The 12,555-nt window shown below is 37.0% G+C and overlaps 1 protein-coding gene and 1 non-coding gene across 3 annotated transcripts in view; both read right to left on the bottom strand.

The window, feature by feature from the left end:
- Window positions 1–12,555, bottom strand: part of CFTR (CF transmembrane conductance regulator) — a 188,888-nt gene that overhangs the window by 126,902 nt on the left and 49,431 nt on the right. For both annotated transcript variants that reach the window (XM_066362550.1, XM_066362549.1), the window contains exons 4-6: window positions 4,325–4,540; window positions 1,218–1,307; window positions 201–364 (exon numbers count right to left, since the gene is read on the bottom strand). In XM_066362550.1, the coding sequence (XP_066218647.1) occupies window positions 201–364; window positions 1,218–1,307; window positions 4,325–4,540 (470 nt within the window). The remainder of the gene's footprint in view (window positions 1–200; window positions 365–1,217; window positions 1,308–4,324; window positions 4,541–12,555) is intronic.
- LOC136396199 (small nucleolar RNA U13) lies at window positions 12,036–12,139 on the bottom strand. The gene has a single exon (XR_010749597.1). It is a non-coding gene; the product is annotated as a small nucleolar RNA U13 (small nucleolar RNA).

Below are 12,555 nucleotides of genomic sequence, written 5' to 3'. Positions count from 1 at the left end.
ATTCCTATTTTGTTTGTTTTTTTCATTAGATTCCACATATAAGTGAAATCATATGGTAAATAAAAATAAAATAATTCCTTTTTAGTGACACCCAGGAAGAAGGTCGCGGATCAGTGCGCCGAGCAGTCCTGGTTTTGTTAGAGCGGGCTTTTTAAAAACCTCATTTCAAACCCTCTCGAGCTTTGTAAAGACAGCGCTACCTGTACTTCATCATCATTCTCCCCAACCCCGACTGTACGAGGGCGAGGATGACAAGGAAAGCAAGTCCCCCAAAGGCGGCGGCCTGCAGCAGCTCCCAGAGGAAGCCCATCAAGAGGGCCACTTGTAAAGGAGCGATCCATACGAAGTGCGCCAATGCGAGTCCCTGCAAAATAAAGTCACAGTGAGAACTAGGGATAATTTATCCCCCCCCCCCAATAAAACAAACAAAATGGTAAGCACAGATGAATGATAGAGCATAGCAAGCTTAGACAGACACTCTATGATTCTGAGCACACCAAAGTCTTGGTACTCATTACCGAAAACAAAGAGCAATGTGCTTAAACCTTCCACACATAGATTAGAATTTCCCAAGGAACAAATATCAAGCTCCAGCTACTGCATTTTTATGTATTTTTCCCCCCCAGTGGAACTGAGATTGGATCTCTTATGTGTCACGTCAACAATTTATTTTAAATAACTTACTTCCTTTCGGATAAAGCAAGAGCCATGAGAGAACAAAGGACTGTCAGTCTCCACAAAGGCACAACTTTATCTGGCAATGTATTCAGAATAAATGCGTGCTCAATTCAATTCTGACTCTCTTAGCCCCTGTCTAGGGCTCAATACTGTGGTAAATACTAGAAATGCAAAGGTAAATAAAAAACATTATTTGTCCCTAGGACCTTACCATTATTTGTGACATAAGATGGTACTGGTCAAAAATTGCTCAGAGTATCATATTCAACCAAAGTAAATAAGTGATTTGAAATATTTAAAAGTTGAATTTTGAAAAACCTCATCAAATACCCAACAAGCTGCAATCTTTTGAGTTGGGTGGTTTCATGGGACCTCAGAATGAAACTTGACTATACAACTTACCTTTCTTAGTTTTCAAAAAATAGGGTAAAGATGTGTTTCACTTAACCACTTATTACTGTTATTTGACCCAGGAAATCCTGCAGGGTTGTATGATCTATAACAATAATGCATAAAAAATTAAATCAGGAGGTACATACTTCATCAAATTTGTTCAGGTTGTTAGAAAGAAGACTGACAAGTTGTCCAATACTGATTTTATCTAGAACACGGCTTGACAGCTTCAAAGTCTAAAAAAAAAAAAAAAATGGGGGGGAAATTAGATGATGTTGACAAATAGAAGACAAATATATCCATAAGTAAAATAATAATGCAGCCGAGCAATTAGTTTATTATGCATGCATTTTTAAGTAATAATAATGAAAATTATTTATGTTCATTTGGCTTTGTATCTTCCCAGATTCATAAATATTGTTCTTCACAATAAACATTACAATGGCATGCCACTCCTTATTATATTTTCCAGTATCTAGATTGTAATAAGTATCATTTGCTACTCCAAAACGGAAATGATATTGTAGTTAAATATTTATTTATATACTGTAGAGGGTTTGTTTTGTTTTTATAAACATGGAACCAAAGGCGGTGGAATTTGAAATTAAAACGTTGGCCTTAAGTTTTTCATGCAGTCCTATAGAAACTCTATTGAATATAATTACTATTAAAGTCGATTGAAGTATATTATAAATGATTGAATCATTAATAATTTTATATTGCTGATATGAAATACTTAAAATTTTCAAAGAAATATACATCCATATATACAAATGAGAATTGTGTAGTAGGTAAATGATGATTATAAAAGATTATAGTCATACTTTGCCTGTAAAATTTAATAAGAATTTTTACCATTAGATAGCTTCATCTAAGAGTACCCATCTAATATTTGTTTTAACTGAGTCCCTCGCATGTGTATTGAGCACATAACAGATGCAAATCACTATATTTAAGTCTTTAATGATTTTTACTCAGATTTTAAAAAACAGAATTCTTGCCTCAAGGCAACATAGTATAGACATAATTAAATATATGATAAATGAGATAAAAGGAGTGGAATATAACAGGGTGGTTAAGAGAAAGTTCCCATACCTGGTTACAAAATCTGGAAGATTTTATTGAAGAAGTAGAATTTAAGATGGGTACGGAATAATGAATAGTGTTTGTATAAGCACAGATGGAGAAGGAATCAAGGCAATTAATTCCAAAACACTGTTAGAGCAACATGAGAGGAACTTTGCTGAGCTGGATCACACATGGCTTAGAAACAAACGCCATCCCCGGGGCCTTTGAGTTCTCCACAGGGCTCCATGCTCAGCACAGTGAACATTCAGTGAATATTTATTCATTTTAGTTATCTCTACCTTCTTGAAATTCAAAGGCAAAACTAAATTTAGTTTGTACTTAGATTCATTATTTAAAATATAATTTAAATGTGTCCTAGTTGCAGATTCGGGAACAAAGCAAAATGATGCCCGATTACAAAATTTGGAATATTATAGAAAGAATTAGCGGTTGCCTGCCACATGGATGAAACTGGTCAGCTAAGGTACCATTTTATGTTGGGTTTACTTTAGAGACCAAACCACAGCCCTTGGAGTGCAGCTGCATTCGTTGGTGATGTCAATGATGGCAAAGAAGTGTGGCTAGAGAGGTAAAGCAAACTAGGTAAGAACAGATACTCAACAATGAGAAAGAAGGATGGAGACAACAGTTTCTAACTTGGCATGAATGCGTGCTGGATCTGAAAGCAATCTATTGCTCTATTTGTCCAAAATGTTATATATGAACTAATTTACAAACTAACTTACTCCTTCTTTGAAATCTCCTCCTTAAAACATTTCATGCCTCTCTCTTCCTATATAACAAGTTTTTCTTGCTACATTATTTCAGTGCCATTTAATTTTTCCTAATACTTGGAAAACTGTTCACTCTACCCATTGTAGAAAATTTAAACAATTTTTTGAATGATTTTCTATACTTTTTAAGTCTTAGTTTCTTAAAATTTTTTATCTATTGGATGGGATAATAGCTCTGACCGTAAGAGACTTTGGGAGAGGCTGAAATGAGATAGTATACCTAAATCACTTAGAACCTTTTCAGGCACACCATTAGTTTTTACTTATATTATAATAAGTATTTTTGTAAATATTTTTTAACTAAATTCTACTTTCTAACTCAAAGCAAGGCAGCGGATAATTGAATACACTACTGTGTCACAACTAGTTAAGGTGAAAACTCATTGATCGGATTATCACTAACAATTATATATATACTCTTACTGTTGAACATAAGGATACATGGCATTTTACCATAGACATTACACAGATGGTAAGAATCATTTTAATGGGGAACCACAGATTCCAATAAAAGATGACATGACTAGTGAGAAAAACAAAAATGAAACTGTATTACAGGCAGTTTATAGAAGGTGTTCAGCAAATACTAAAGTGAACTTAATTATCAAAGAAAATTAGAAACAATTATTGAACCTGGCCAGTTGGCTCAGCAGTAGAGTGTCAGCCCAGCATGTGGAAGTCCTAGGTTCAATTCCTGGTTAGGGCATGCAGGAGAGAGAAGCAATCATCTGCTTCTCCACCCCCTCTGCACCCTTCTCTCTTCCCCTCCTGCAGCCATGGCTCAAATAAGTTGGTCCTAGGTGCTGAGGATGGCTCTGTGGTCTTGCCTCAAGTACTTAAATAAGGGGCTTGCCAGTGGATCCTGGGTGGGGTATATGTAGGAATCTGTGTCTGCCTCCCTGCCTGTCACTTAGGAAGAAAAGAAAAAGAAAGAAAGAAAGAAAGAAAGAAAGAAAGAAAGAAAGAAAGAAAGAAAGAAAGAAAGAAAGAAAGAAAGAAAGAAAGAAAGAGGAAGAAAGAAAGAAAGAGGAAGAAAGAAAGAAAGAAAGAAAGAAAGAAAGAAAGAAAGAGGAAGAAAGAAAGAAAGAGGAAGAAAGAAAGAAAGAAAGAAAGAAAGAAAGAAAGAAAGAAAGAAAGAAAGAAAGAAAGAAAGAAAGAAAGAAAGAAAAAAAGAGAGAGAGAGAAAGAGAGGGAGATGGGGAGGGGGAGGGGGAGGGGGAGGGGAAGGAAGGAAAGAAAGAAGGAAGAAAATAAATAAACATTAATTATTGCTTCCATTTACTTCACAGACTTTTGAAATTGATTTCAGCATTTATCCCTAATTTGTACCCACAAGACATTTAAAACATGATGCCACTCTATGTAGCATAGACTGTGCAAAGAAGTATTACCTTCTTATAAATCAAACTAAACATAGCTATCCTTATTTGCATTCCAATGTGATGAAGGCCAAAAATGGCTGGGTGCAGGAGCAGTGTCCTCAGGATAAAAAGGAGGCATAGTCCTATGCCTAGGTAAATCGCGATGGAGCGTTCCACTTTGTTATCTGGATCATAGGAAGCTATTATCCTTCCCAGCAAGAGAGGCTGGACAGCTTTGGTGACTTCCTACAGAAGAGGACAAGCAGAGACATGAAATTTTGTTCCCCTCTCATAAAATACTCCTGCAATTTCAACGCAAGTTTTATCTTTAGAGAACTTAAAATGACTACACAAAGAGCCACGCCATACATGAAAGTCTTAACATTGTTTTTAGTATCTTTATATATACTTAAACTCCTTGTCATTGCGTCACCATTATCTCTTCCATAACCTGTCACCTCTATCATAATAGACCCACTTGTTGAGATTTATAACAAAATTAATGAAATGTCTATTAATCTGATTTGGACATCTATATATTGTTATTACTGAATTAGGGAGTTGTCATCCTGCCTCAACCAAAGGAGGACACTCTCATCCCTTGAACAACAATGGCGACTCCACAAAAACACTGTTAGTATTACTCTGGGAGAGTTCATGTTCATAGAAAAAAAACGCAATTTATTTTTGGTAGAGAAAATTCTAAGAATACGACGATCTGCTGACATCAAACTAACACAAAACTCACCATGACATGGAACTCTTAATATTCAAGGACAAAACCAGCACTCCACCCTCCCCCGCCCTTCTGGTTTCCCCTGCTCTGTTTTAATCGGCGTGTTCTCTAATATTTACAATGGAACCATTAACAGGTATCACCTGATTTTTTTATTTGTAAGGGAAAACAACGGTAACTGATACCCAGCTTAGTCTTTGAAGTGCAGTCTGTACAAAATCATCCCTGTGGTGAGCAGGAGAAACACAGGCCTACATTCCTGGCACGGAGGAGCTGTGTGTGCACCATTGCTCAGGTTACTTTCAGAGATGTAAGAAATTTCCCACTAACGCAACATGTCACATAGTGCAAGCAGACTGAGGCTGGAATGCAATGAGAAGGAATATACATTTATTTGAAAATTTGATAAAATATTTTATTACTTTTTATCAGACACAAATCAAGATGGAATTCACTTAGTGGTTCACTTAGATAACAGAAGACAGATCCAAATGTTTAAGCCAGCATAACAGTGAATGAACACTGAATTCAGTCACGAAACCCACATTCCTACCCAGCATATTACCTACTCTGTTTGTCACCTCAGTCATTTCCCTGTTCTGGACAATTTCCTCACTGATAAACTGAGCAGTGGCGCAAGCCGATCTTGAAGGTTCCCTCCGGTGCTGATATTCTGAGCCTGGGAGGCCCAGAGCAGAGGGTTCCTCAGGAAGCTGGCCTGGCCTACGTCCTGCCACCACTGTAATTGTGTTCTAGCCAGAGGGATGCAGATCTGAACAATGTGAGTTAGAAAACCAATGCTAGAGAACAGAGAGAGTGATTGCATGCTTGGTAGGGGACACTCCTGAGTCTCAGTTTTCATGAGCCTCCCAGAGAAAAATTAAGAATCCTGAAAATAGGTCTTGGACAGTTTGCTCAGTGAATAGAGCATTGCCTGGCATGGGGACGTCCCAGGTTCCATCCCCAGTCAGGGCACACAGGAGAAATGACCATCTGCTTCTCTCCCCTTTGCATCACCCCCTTCTTTCTCTCTTTCTCTCTTTCCCTCTTGCAGCCAGTGGCTCAATTGGTCTGCGTGTCAGCCTCAGGTGCTGAGAATAGCTTGGTTGGCCTGATAATCAGTCCCAGGTGTGTATTGTCAGGTGAATCCCAGTCAGGACACATGTGAGAGTCTGTCTAGCTCTCCTCCTCTCACTTAAAATAAATAAAGAATCTTGAAAATAACTCCTGGAAGATACTGTATATCTGGTCTCTTATGGCATCCTCCAGACCAGAGTTTAAAGTCATTGTGGATTAATCCAAATCCTTTAACTATTTCTGCTCTACTTTCATACCTGGGACAGGGACAGGTGTTTCTAGAGATCAGGAAGTCACTGGATATTCGGACCCTGAAGTAAAGTTCAGATAGAATCAAACACTTAGTTCAGGTTTGCAATTATATTAAGTGAAATAATCCTGAGGTAACATTACCTTAAAAATTACAATGCCAAACCCAAGGCATATTTGTTTCTAATACAAGTAGAATGATTAATTGAAGAACTTCTAAATTTACATTATTTTCTATTGTGTGTAGTCAGTAAAATCATCATCATCTCAACTCATTTTAAATGTATTTTAAATGTCTTAATATTAGGAATACTAGGACATTATTTGAGAAATATTGAAGCCCTGGACTGGAAAGCCTGGTATGGGCCTTGCTTCTTGGGGGGAACTCAGCAGCCAAACATGAATGTGGGACCAGCCCATCTTGTATCTCTGCCCCTCCTGCCAGTCTCAACACGGCCTCCTCTCTATGTCCTTAGGTATAGGACTTCTGTTCAGCTAGGTTTCAGGTGGTGACAAATGATGGTTGTGCTGTGGTTTACCTGCAATTTTGATGCGGTTGTGAAAGGATGCAAGTACCACATTTCCCTACGCTGCCATCATGGCCAAATTAAATCAGATTTCTATCTCATATATACACCAAATAAATTCCAAATGGGTACAATATTTACAGTAGAATAAAAACTGAGTTACGTGCTTATGTAATACTTGGGTATGGCAAGTTTTTAAAAATGTATCTCGCACCTGACCAGGCGGTGGCGCAGTGGACAGAGCGTCGGACTGGGATGCAGAGGACTCAGGTTCGAGGTCCTGAGGGCGCCAGCTTGAGCACGGCTCGTCTAGTTTGAGCAAAGCTCACCAGCTTGGACCCAAGGTCACTGGCTTGAGCAAGGGGCTACTCAGTCTGCTATAGCCTCATGGTCAAGGCACATATGTGAAAGCAATCAATGAACAACTAAGGTGTCACAACAAAAAACTCATGATTGATGCTTCTCATCTCTCTCCATTCCTGTCTGTCCCTATCTATCCTTCTCTCTGACTCTCTCTCTGTTTCTGTAAAAAATAAAAAATAAAATAAAATAAAAATGTATCTCGCCAAAAAAAGAATAAAACAAAAAATGTAAGATGCCAAAAGTAGAAAACAAAACAATAAAAGGTACATAGATTTGAGAACATTTTTATAAAATCAAAATTACTGATTGTTAAAAAAAATTAAACAAAAGTTCATTAGAAATAAACGAGAACATAGTCTATTATATATCAATGAGAAAAAGACAAACACACCAAAATAAAAATAAACAAAGAACATGAAAAAGGCAACTCACACACAGGCACAAAAAAAACCCAAATACATAATATATATACACACACACACACACACACACACACACACACATACATATACACACACATACACACACATATAAACTGTTTAAACTCACTAAGAACTGAAAGTAAAAATAATACACTCTTTTTCACATAGCAATTTGGAAATATTTTTAAAGTGACAATGCCTTTTGTTGGTGAGGACTGAATTTTCATTCTTTATCAGGAATATCAAAAGAGTAAATTAATTATACATCTTTTCTGGAAGGCAATTGGAAACCCTGCTAAAATTTAGCTTTCAATGGATGTGAATTAAAATACTATAATATTGAAAAATTGGAGGCAATCTAAATAGTCAACAATGAAGAATTGATAAAAATCAGTTATGATACAGACACATAATTCATTAAATATTAAAATGATTAGATATGAAAACATCTAATGACATGAAAGGCTCTCACTAAGTGGAGGGAGCATTTGAGATCTTGCTCCCCAGGTATGTCAGTTTGGCTGAAATAAATTCTTATAAAAATTCTGTATAGGGTTAGACATTTCTTACATCAACATCTACTTGGCAGAGCCCACCAGCACCCCCAGCAAGCCTAGACTTGCCGCTAGGTACAAGCAACTGCCCGTCGTGCCCACCAGCTCCCTGCTTCACTCAGATGAACTGGGGTGAGTTTCTCTCAGAATTTCGGGCCTCCTTGCTTTAAGCAGCAGCCCATGACTTCATTTGAGCTGTCCGTAGAAAATCTTCAAGGTCAATAAGGGTAGTGATAACCCAGGAAAAGGGGGGAAACGGGTTGTTGCTTTTAATTTTGGCTTTTTAATTGGATTGCTCACTGTGAGCCTGAACAAAATCTTTGCTGGTTAAATGAGACACTGAACCCTTTTAGCTCTGAAAGAGAAAGGACACTTGCTTCATCAGCCTGAGAAGCCAATGGGGTTTCGGCAGTTGTCTCAGACCCCCGTTCTGCAGGGGTGAAGGTGGGTACCAGGAACGTCCAGCGCAGTAACACTGCTGATCCTGGAGAAGCCAGCGGGAGCCCCAGGGAGAAGGACAGGGTGCCCTGGAATGGGTTCCCCCAAGAGGGGCCCATGCCTTGGAAAGCTTCCAAGTGCCAGGTAAGATCTTGTTGGCCTTGCTAGGGGATTCTTAGGTGGCTAAGAATCTTTGTGGAGTTGCCTGAGGAGAATTTACCTCTAGTACTTAAAGCAGTCCTATACGGAGATTCACAACATCTGGTTCATCTAGAGATGTGCACATAAGGGCTAGTTTTCCACAGAATTTTGTTCAGACTCTGCAGATCTCAAAATTAACATAAAAATTCATGCCTCACAGGATGACAAGCTCACCATAGTCAGCCTCCCATTAATGCCTGCATGGCCAAGATGTGTATTATTTGACACTTCTAAATTAATTTTTCATGAACAATCTTAAAAAACCAACTATAAAATGATGCAGAATAAATGAAAAACATGTTTACTTGGTCTCTGGAAGCTTCAAAAAGAGGGTTTAGAGAAACAGATCAACTTTGATGATGTTTAGATGTCAATCCTATTCTTTGAGGTATTACAATGGCTGTCCTTATTTTTAAAAAGGGAAGGTTATTTGCAACTTGACTTGTCAAGGACAGATTTAAATTTTAAATCTCTCCAAAACAAAATTTGGATCCAACTGTTATGTGTTTGTATCTGTCTGTGTATATCTGTATATGTATGTTATAAATGTCAGATAGTTTTCTACCTCCAGATGACATTGTTAAAATTAACTTAAAGTCAACTACTTGTAAGGATTGGGTATTTTAAACTTCTCAGAAATAGAGAAACTAACTCAAATGTTTTTCAAGTTTATGTGATCTAAGATTAATCCTTAGTAAATAAAAGCTAGCTTAAGTTTATTGGTTTAAGTAAAACAGACATGTCTTCAGTTTGCCTGGATTTCACAAAAATAAGTTCATGTTAATAACTGACTTTAATGCCTATAAAACATGTTTCTAGCAGTTATAAAATCTTTTCATAAATCTGCCAACCTAATGAATACTAATTGCTTCTTAGTGTTCATCAAAAATTGAGGTTTTTAAAGCTAAAACCTCAATATATATAGAAAAGCCTTGTAGAATATCTAAAATAATTCGTTTTTTAATGTTAAATTGCATGGGAATCATTATAAATTCAGAAGTTTTCAATCATTTATGAAGAGACTTTGCATGGGGCATGGAGCGGTACAATGCAGAGTGTGAGGTGTTACATAGAATGGGACACTTGAAACTATGTCAACACAATAAATTAAAAATAAAAATTAGCCCTGGCCAGTTAGCTCAGCAGCTTGAGTGTCGTTCCAAAACTAGGTTGTGGGTTCGATCCCTGGTCAGGGCACACATGGGAAACAACCAAATATTGCATGACTGAGTGGAACAACAAATGCTTCCCTTCCCCCACCCTTCTCTCTTCCTTCCTTTCTCTGTCTTTCTAAAATTCAATAACAATTAAGTCCTGGCCAGATAGTTTGGTTGGTTGGAGCATCGTCTGAACTGCTGTTGCCAGTTTGATTCCCAGGTCAGGGCACATATAGCAGCAGCTCGATATTCCTATCTCTCTCTCTCTCTCTCCCTGACTCTCTCTCTCTCAAAAAAAAATAAATAAATAATAAATAATAATAATAAAATTAAATTTAAAAATTTTAAAACTATCTAGGGTACATTGTATGGCTGAGCAATGATTGTAAATTAAACAAATAGTCAAGGCAATGGGAAACCCAAAATGGCCACTAGGTTTTCCCAGGCTCTGGGAAGTTTTTCAGTTTTTGTATCCCTTAATGCATCACAGTGCATTTAAGCTGAACATTGATGAAGTAACTTCTGAGCTAACCTTATTAAAAGAAAACATCTTACACTATTGCCAAGGTTTGATAGAGTCATTTCAAGAAAATGCCAAATTGGTATCTGCTTTCTTTCACAGTGAGATCCCAAGAGAAAAAGACTTTATTTTTATTTTTTTAATGTTTATTTCACTTATTTTAGAGAGAGGAAGAAAGTGAGAGAGTAAAGAACATTGATCTGTTCCTGTACGTGCCCTGACCAGGGATCAAATCTGCAACCTCTGTGTTTCAGGACAATGCTCTAACCAATCAAGCTATTTGGCCTCCAAGAGAAAAGGACTTTAAAGATCACTTACTGCCACATGAAGATTTTGTTTATTGGAAAGAATATCAAATAAAAGACACTCTCTTACCTTATCAGGAGTCTAACCATGAACAGACATCTACCCTTGTCTATGAATGTCAAAGACTCCTTGACTAGAAGAAGCCATTAACACCAGAGGCAGAGAGCTATCCGAAGATGTCAACAAGACTTGTATACCTATGGATTGATATTAAATTCTGAATCCATTTAGTCTGATTGTCTTGACCTGTCTGCCAATGATATTAGTCCTAATAGTTATAATTGTTCTTTGGGTTTTTCTCTATAGTCCAACCATTTATGATTACTGAATATGTATAAGATAACTTTTAATATGCTTTATAAGGGTTATGTAAATGTTATACTAGATGCCAAACATTGAAAAATGAGGGAGAAGGCAAAATAATCATGACTGTTGAAGGATAGAAATGATCCAAAGTGTTTGTTCAAAAATGAAAGCCATAAGACCTGACTACCTTCCTTTCTTGCCTTTCCTATTTTGAGAAAATCTGGCCTCACCTCAAATCCTATGGTTGTTGTATTGCCCTATTCTAAAGGTCAACAAGATGATGCTGATATTGAGACTTCTTAGGAATGAGCTTTTCCAGCACTGTGAGACCACACTATTCGAACAAAAAGGTTAGTCATCAGTGCCTCCTTCTGATAAACTTATGACTAAAAGGGGGAAACTGTGAATGAAAAAAGAAGGGAAAAGGTTTCTATGGAAAGTAACTTCACAGGGTGATCTGATCATAAATTCCTAAATAGGAAGGTAATGGTGGGTAGTCATACCCCAGACATAGAATCTTTTAGTAAAAGGCTTATCTTTGCCTTAAGCAAGCCCTGTCCATTGTTTCTGTGCATCTAGGTTAACATACCCTTGAAATAAGCCAGCCTCAAGAAAGTACATGGTCTTGTTAACTATCCTTCAATCCAATCCCCACCTTGCTTTTTTCACCTCCTTGTAATCTTCTTTTTGTTTCCTCCTTAGTTTTACATGCATAAAAGAAGCTGCAAAAATATTATTCTCTGGAACATTTGAGATCTTGCTCCTAGCATATGTGGTTAGTTTGGCTCAAATAAATTCATAGAAATTTAAAAACATACATTTAGAGGAGAAGCAGATTTATAACACTTTATATAAAGTAATAGTCTACCCCCTTTATTTTTTTCACATCGGACAGGCAGTGTGCTGATGTCATAATAAGATTTAAGAGAGACATATGTCACACAAGAGTGTGAACACCCAATCATCAAACTTATGAACTACAGAAGGACCCAGCCCCTCTATTAAGTACATATTCCTATGGGGGGAGAGATTAACATCAAATTTATCAGGAATCATCAGATTGCTTTCAAAATCATAAAAATACTTAAAAGAATAAAAAAAAATTTTGAGTAGAAAATTTTATAACTTACAATCATTCATAAATGATAAAAAGAAAACACACATACCAAAAAATGGAAGAAAGTAAGCACACATAATTATACCCCCAGAACTTACCAGAAAATACAAAAGTACTGGCTTATACACTAAAGGAAGGGCTTCAGAGTCTGCTTTGACTATGTAAACACGTGTCAATTTTTGTTTACCTTGATACACTAGAGTCTGATGGTAATTTTTTGGTTTTATACTACTTGATAAAAATGCATAGTCAGCATAGAAAAAAAAACCCTATTCATTCTCACAATTG

The sequence above is a fragment of the Saccopteryx leptura genome, chromosome 2 (assembly GCF_036850995.1).
Source record: "Saccopteryx leptura isolate mSacLep1 chromosome 2, mSacLep1_pri_phased_curated, whole genome shotgun sequence".
In the NCBI taxonomy this organism is placed as follows: domain Eukaryota; kingdom Metazoa; phylum Chordata; class Mammalia; order Chiroptera; family Emballonuridae; genus Saccopteryx; species Saccopteryx leptura.
Note: the sequence above shows the minus strand (reverse complement) of the source record. Positions and strands in the feature narration are given on the sequence as shown.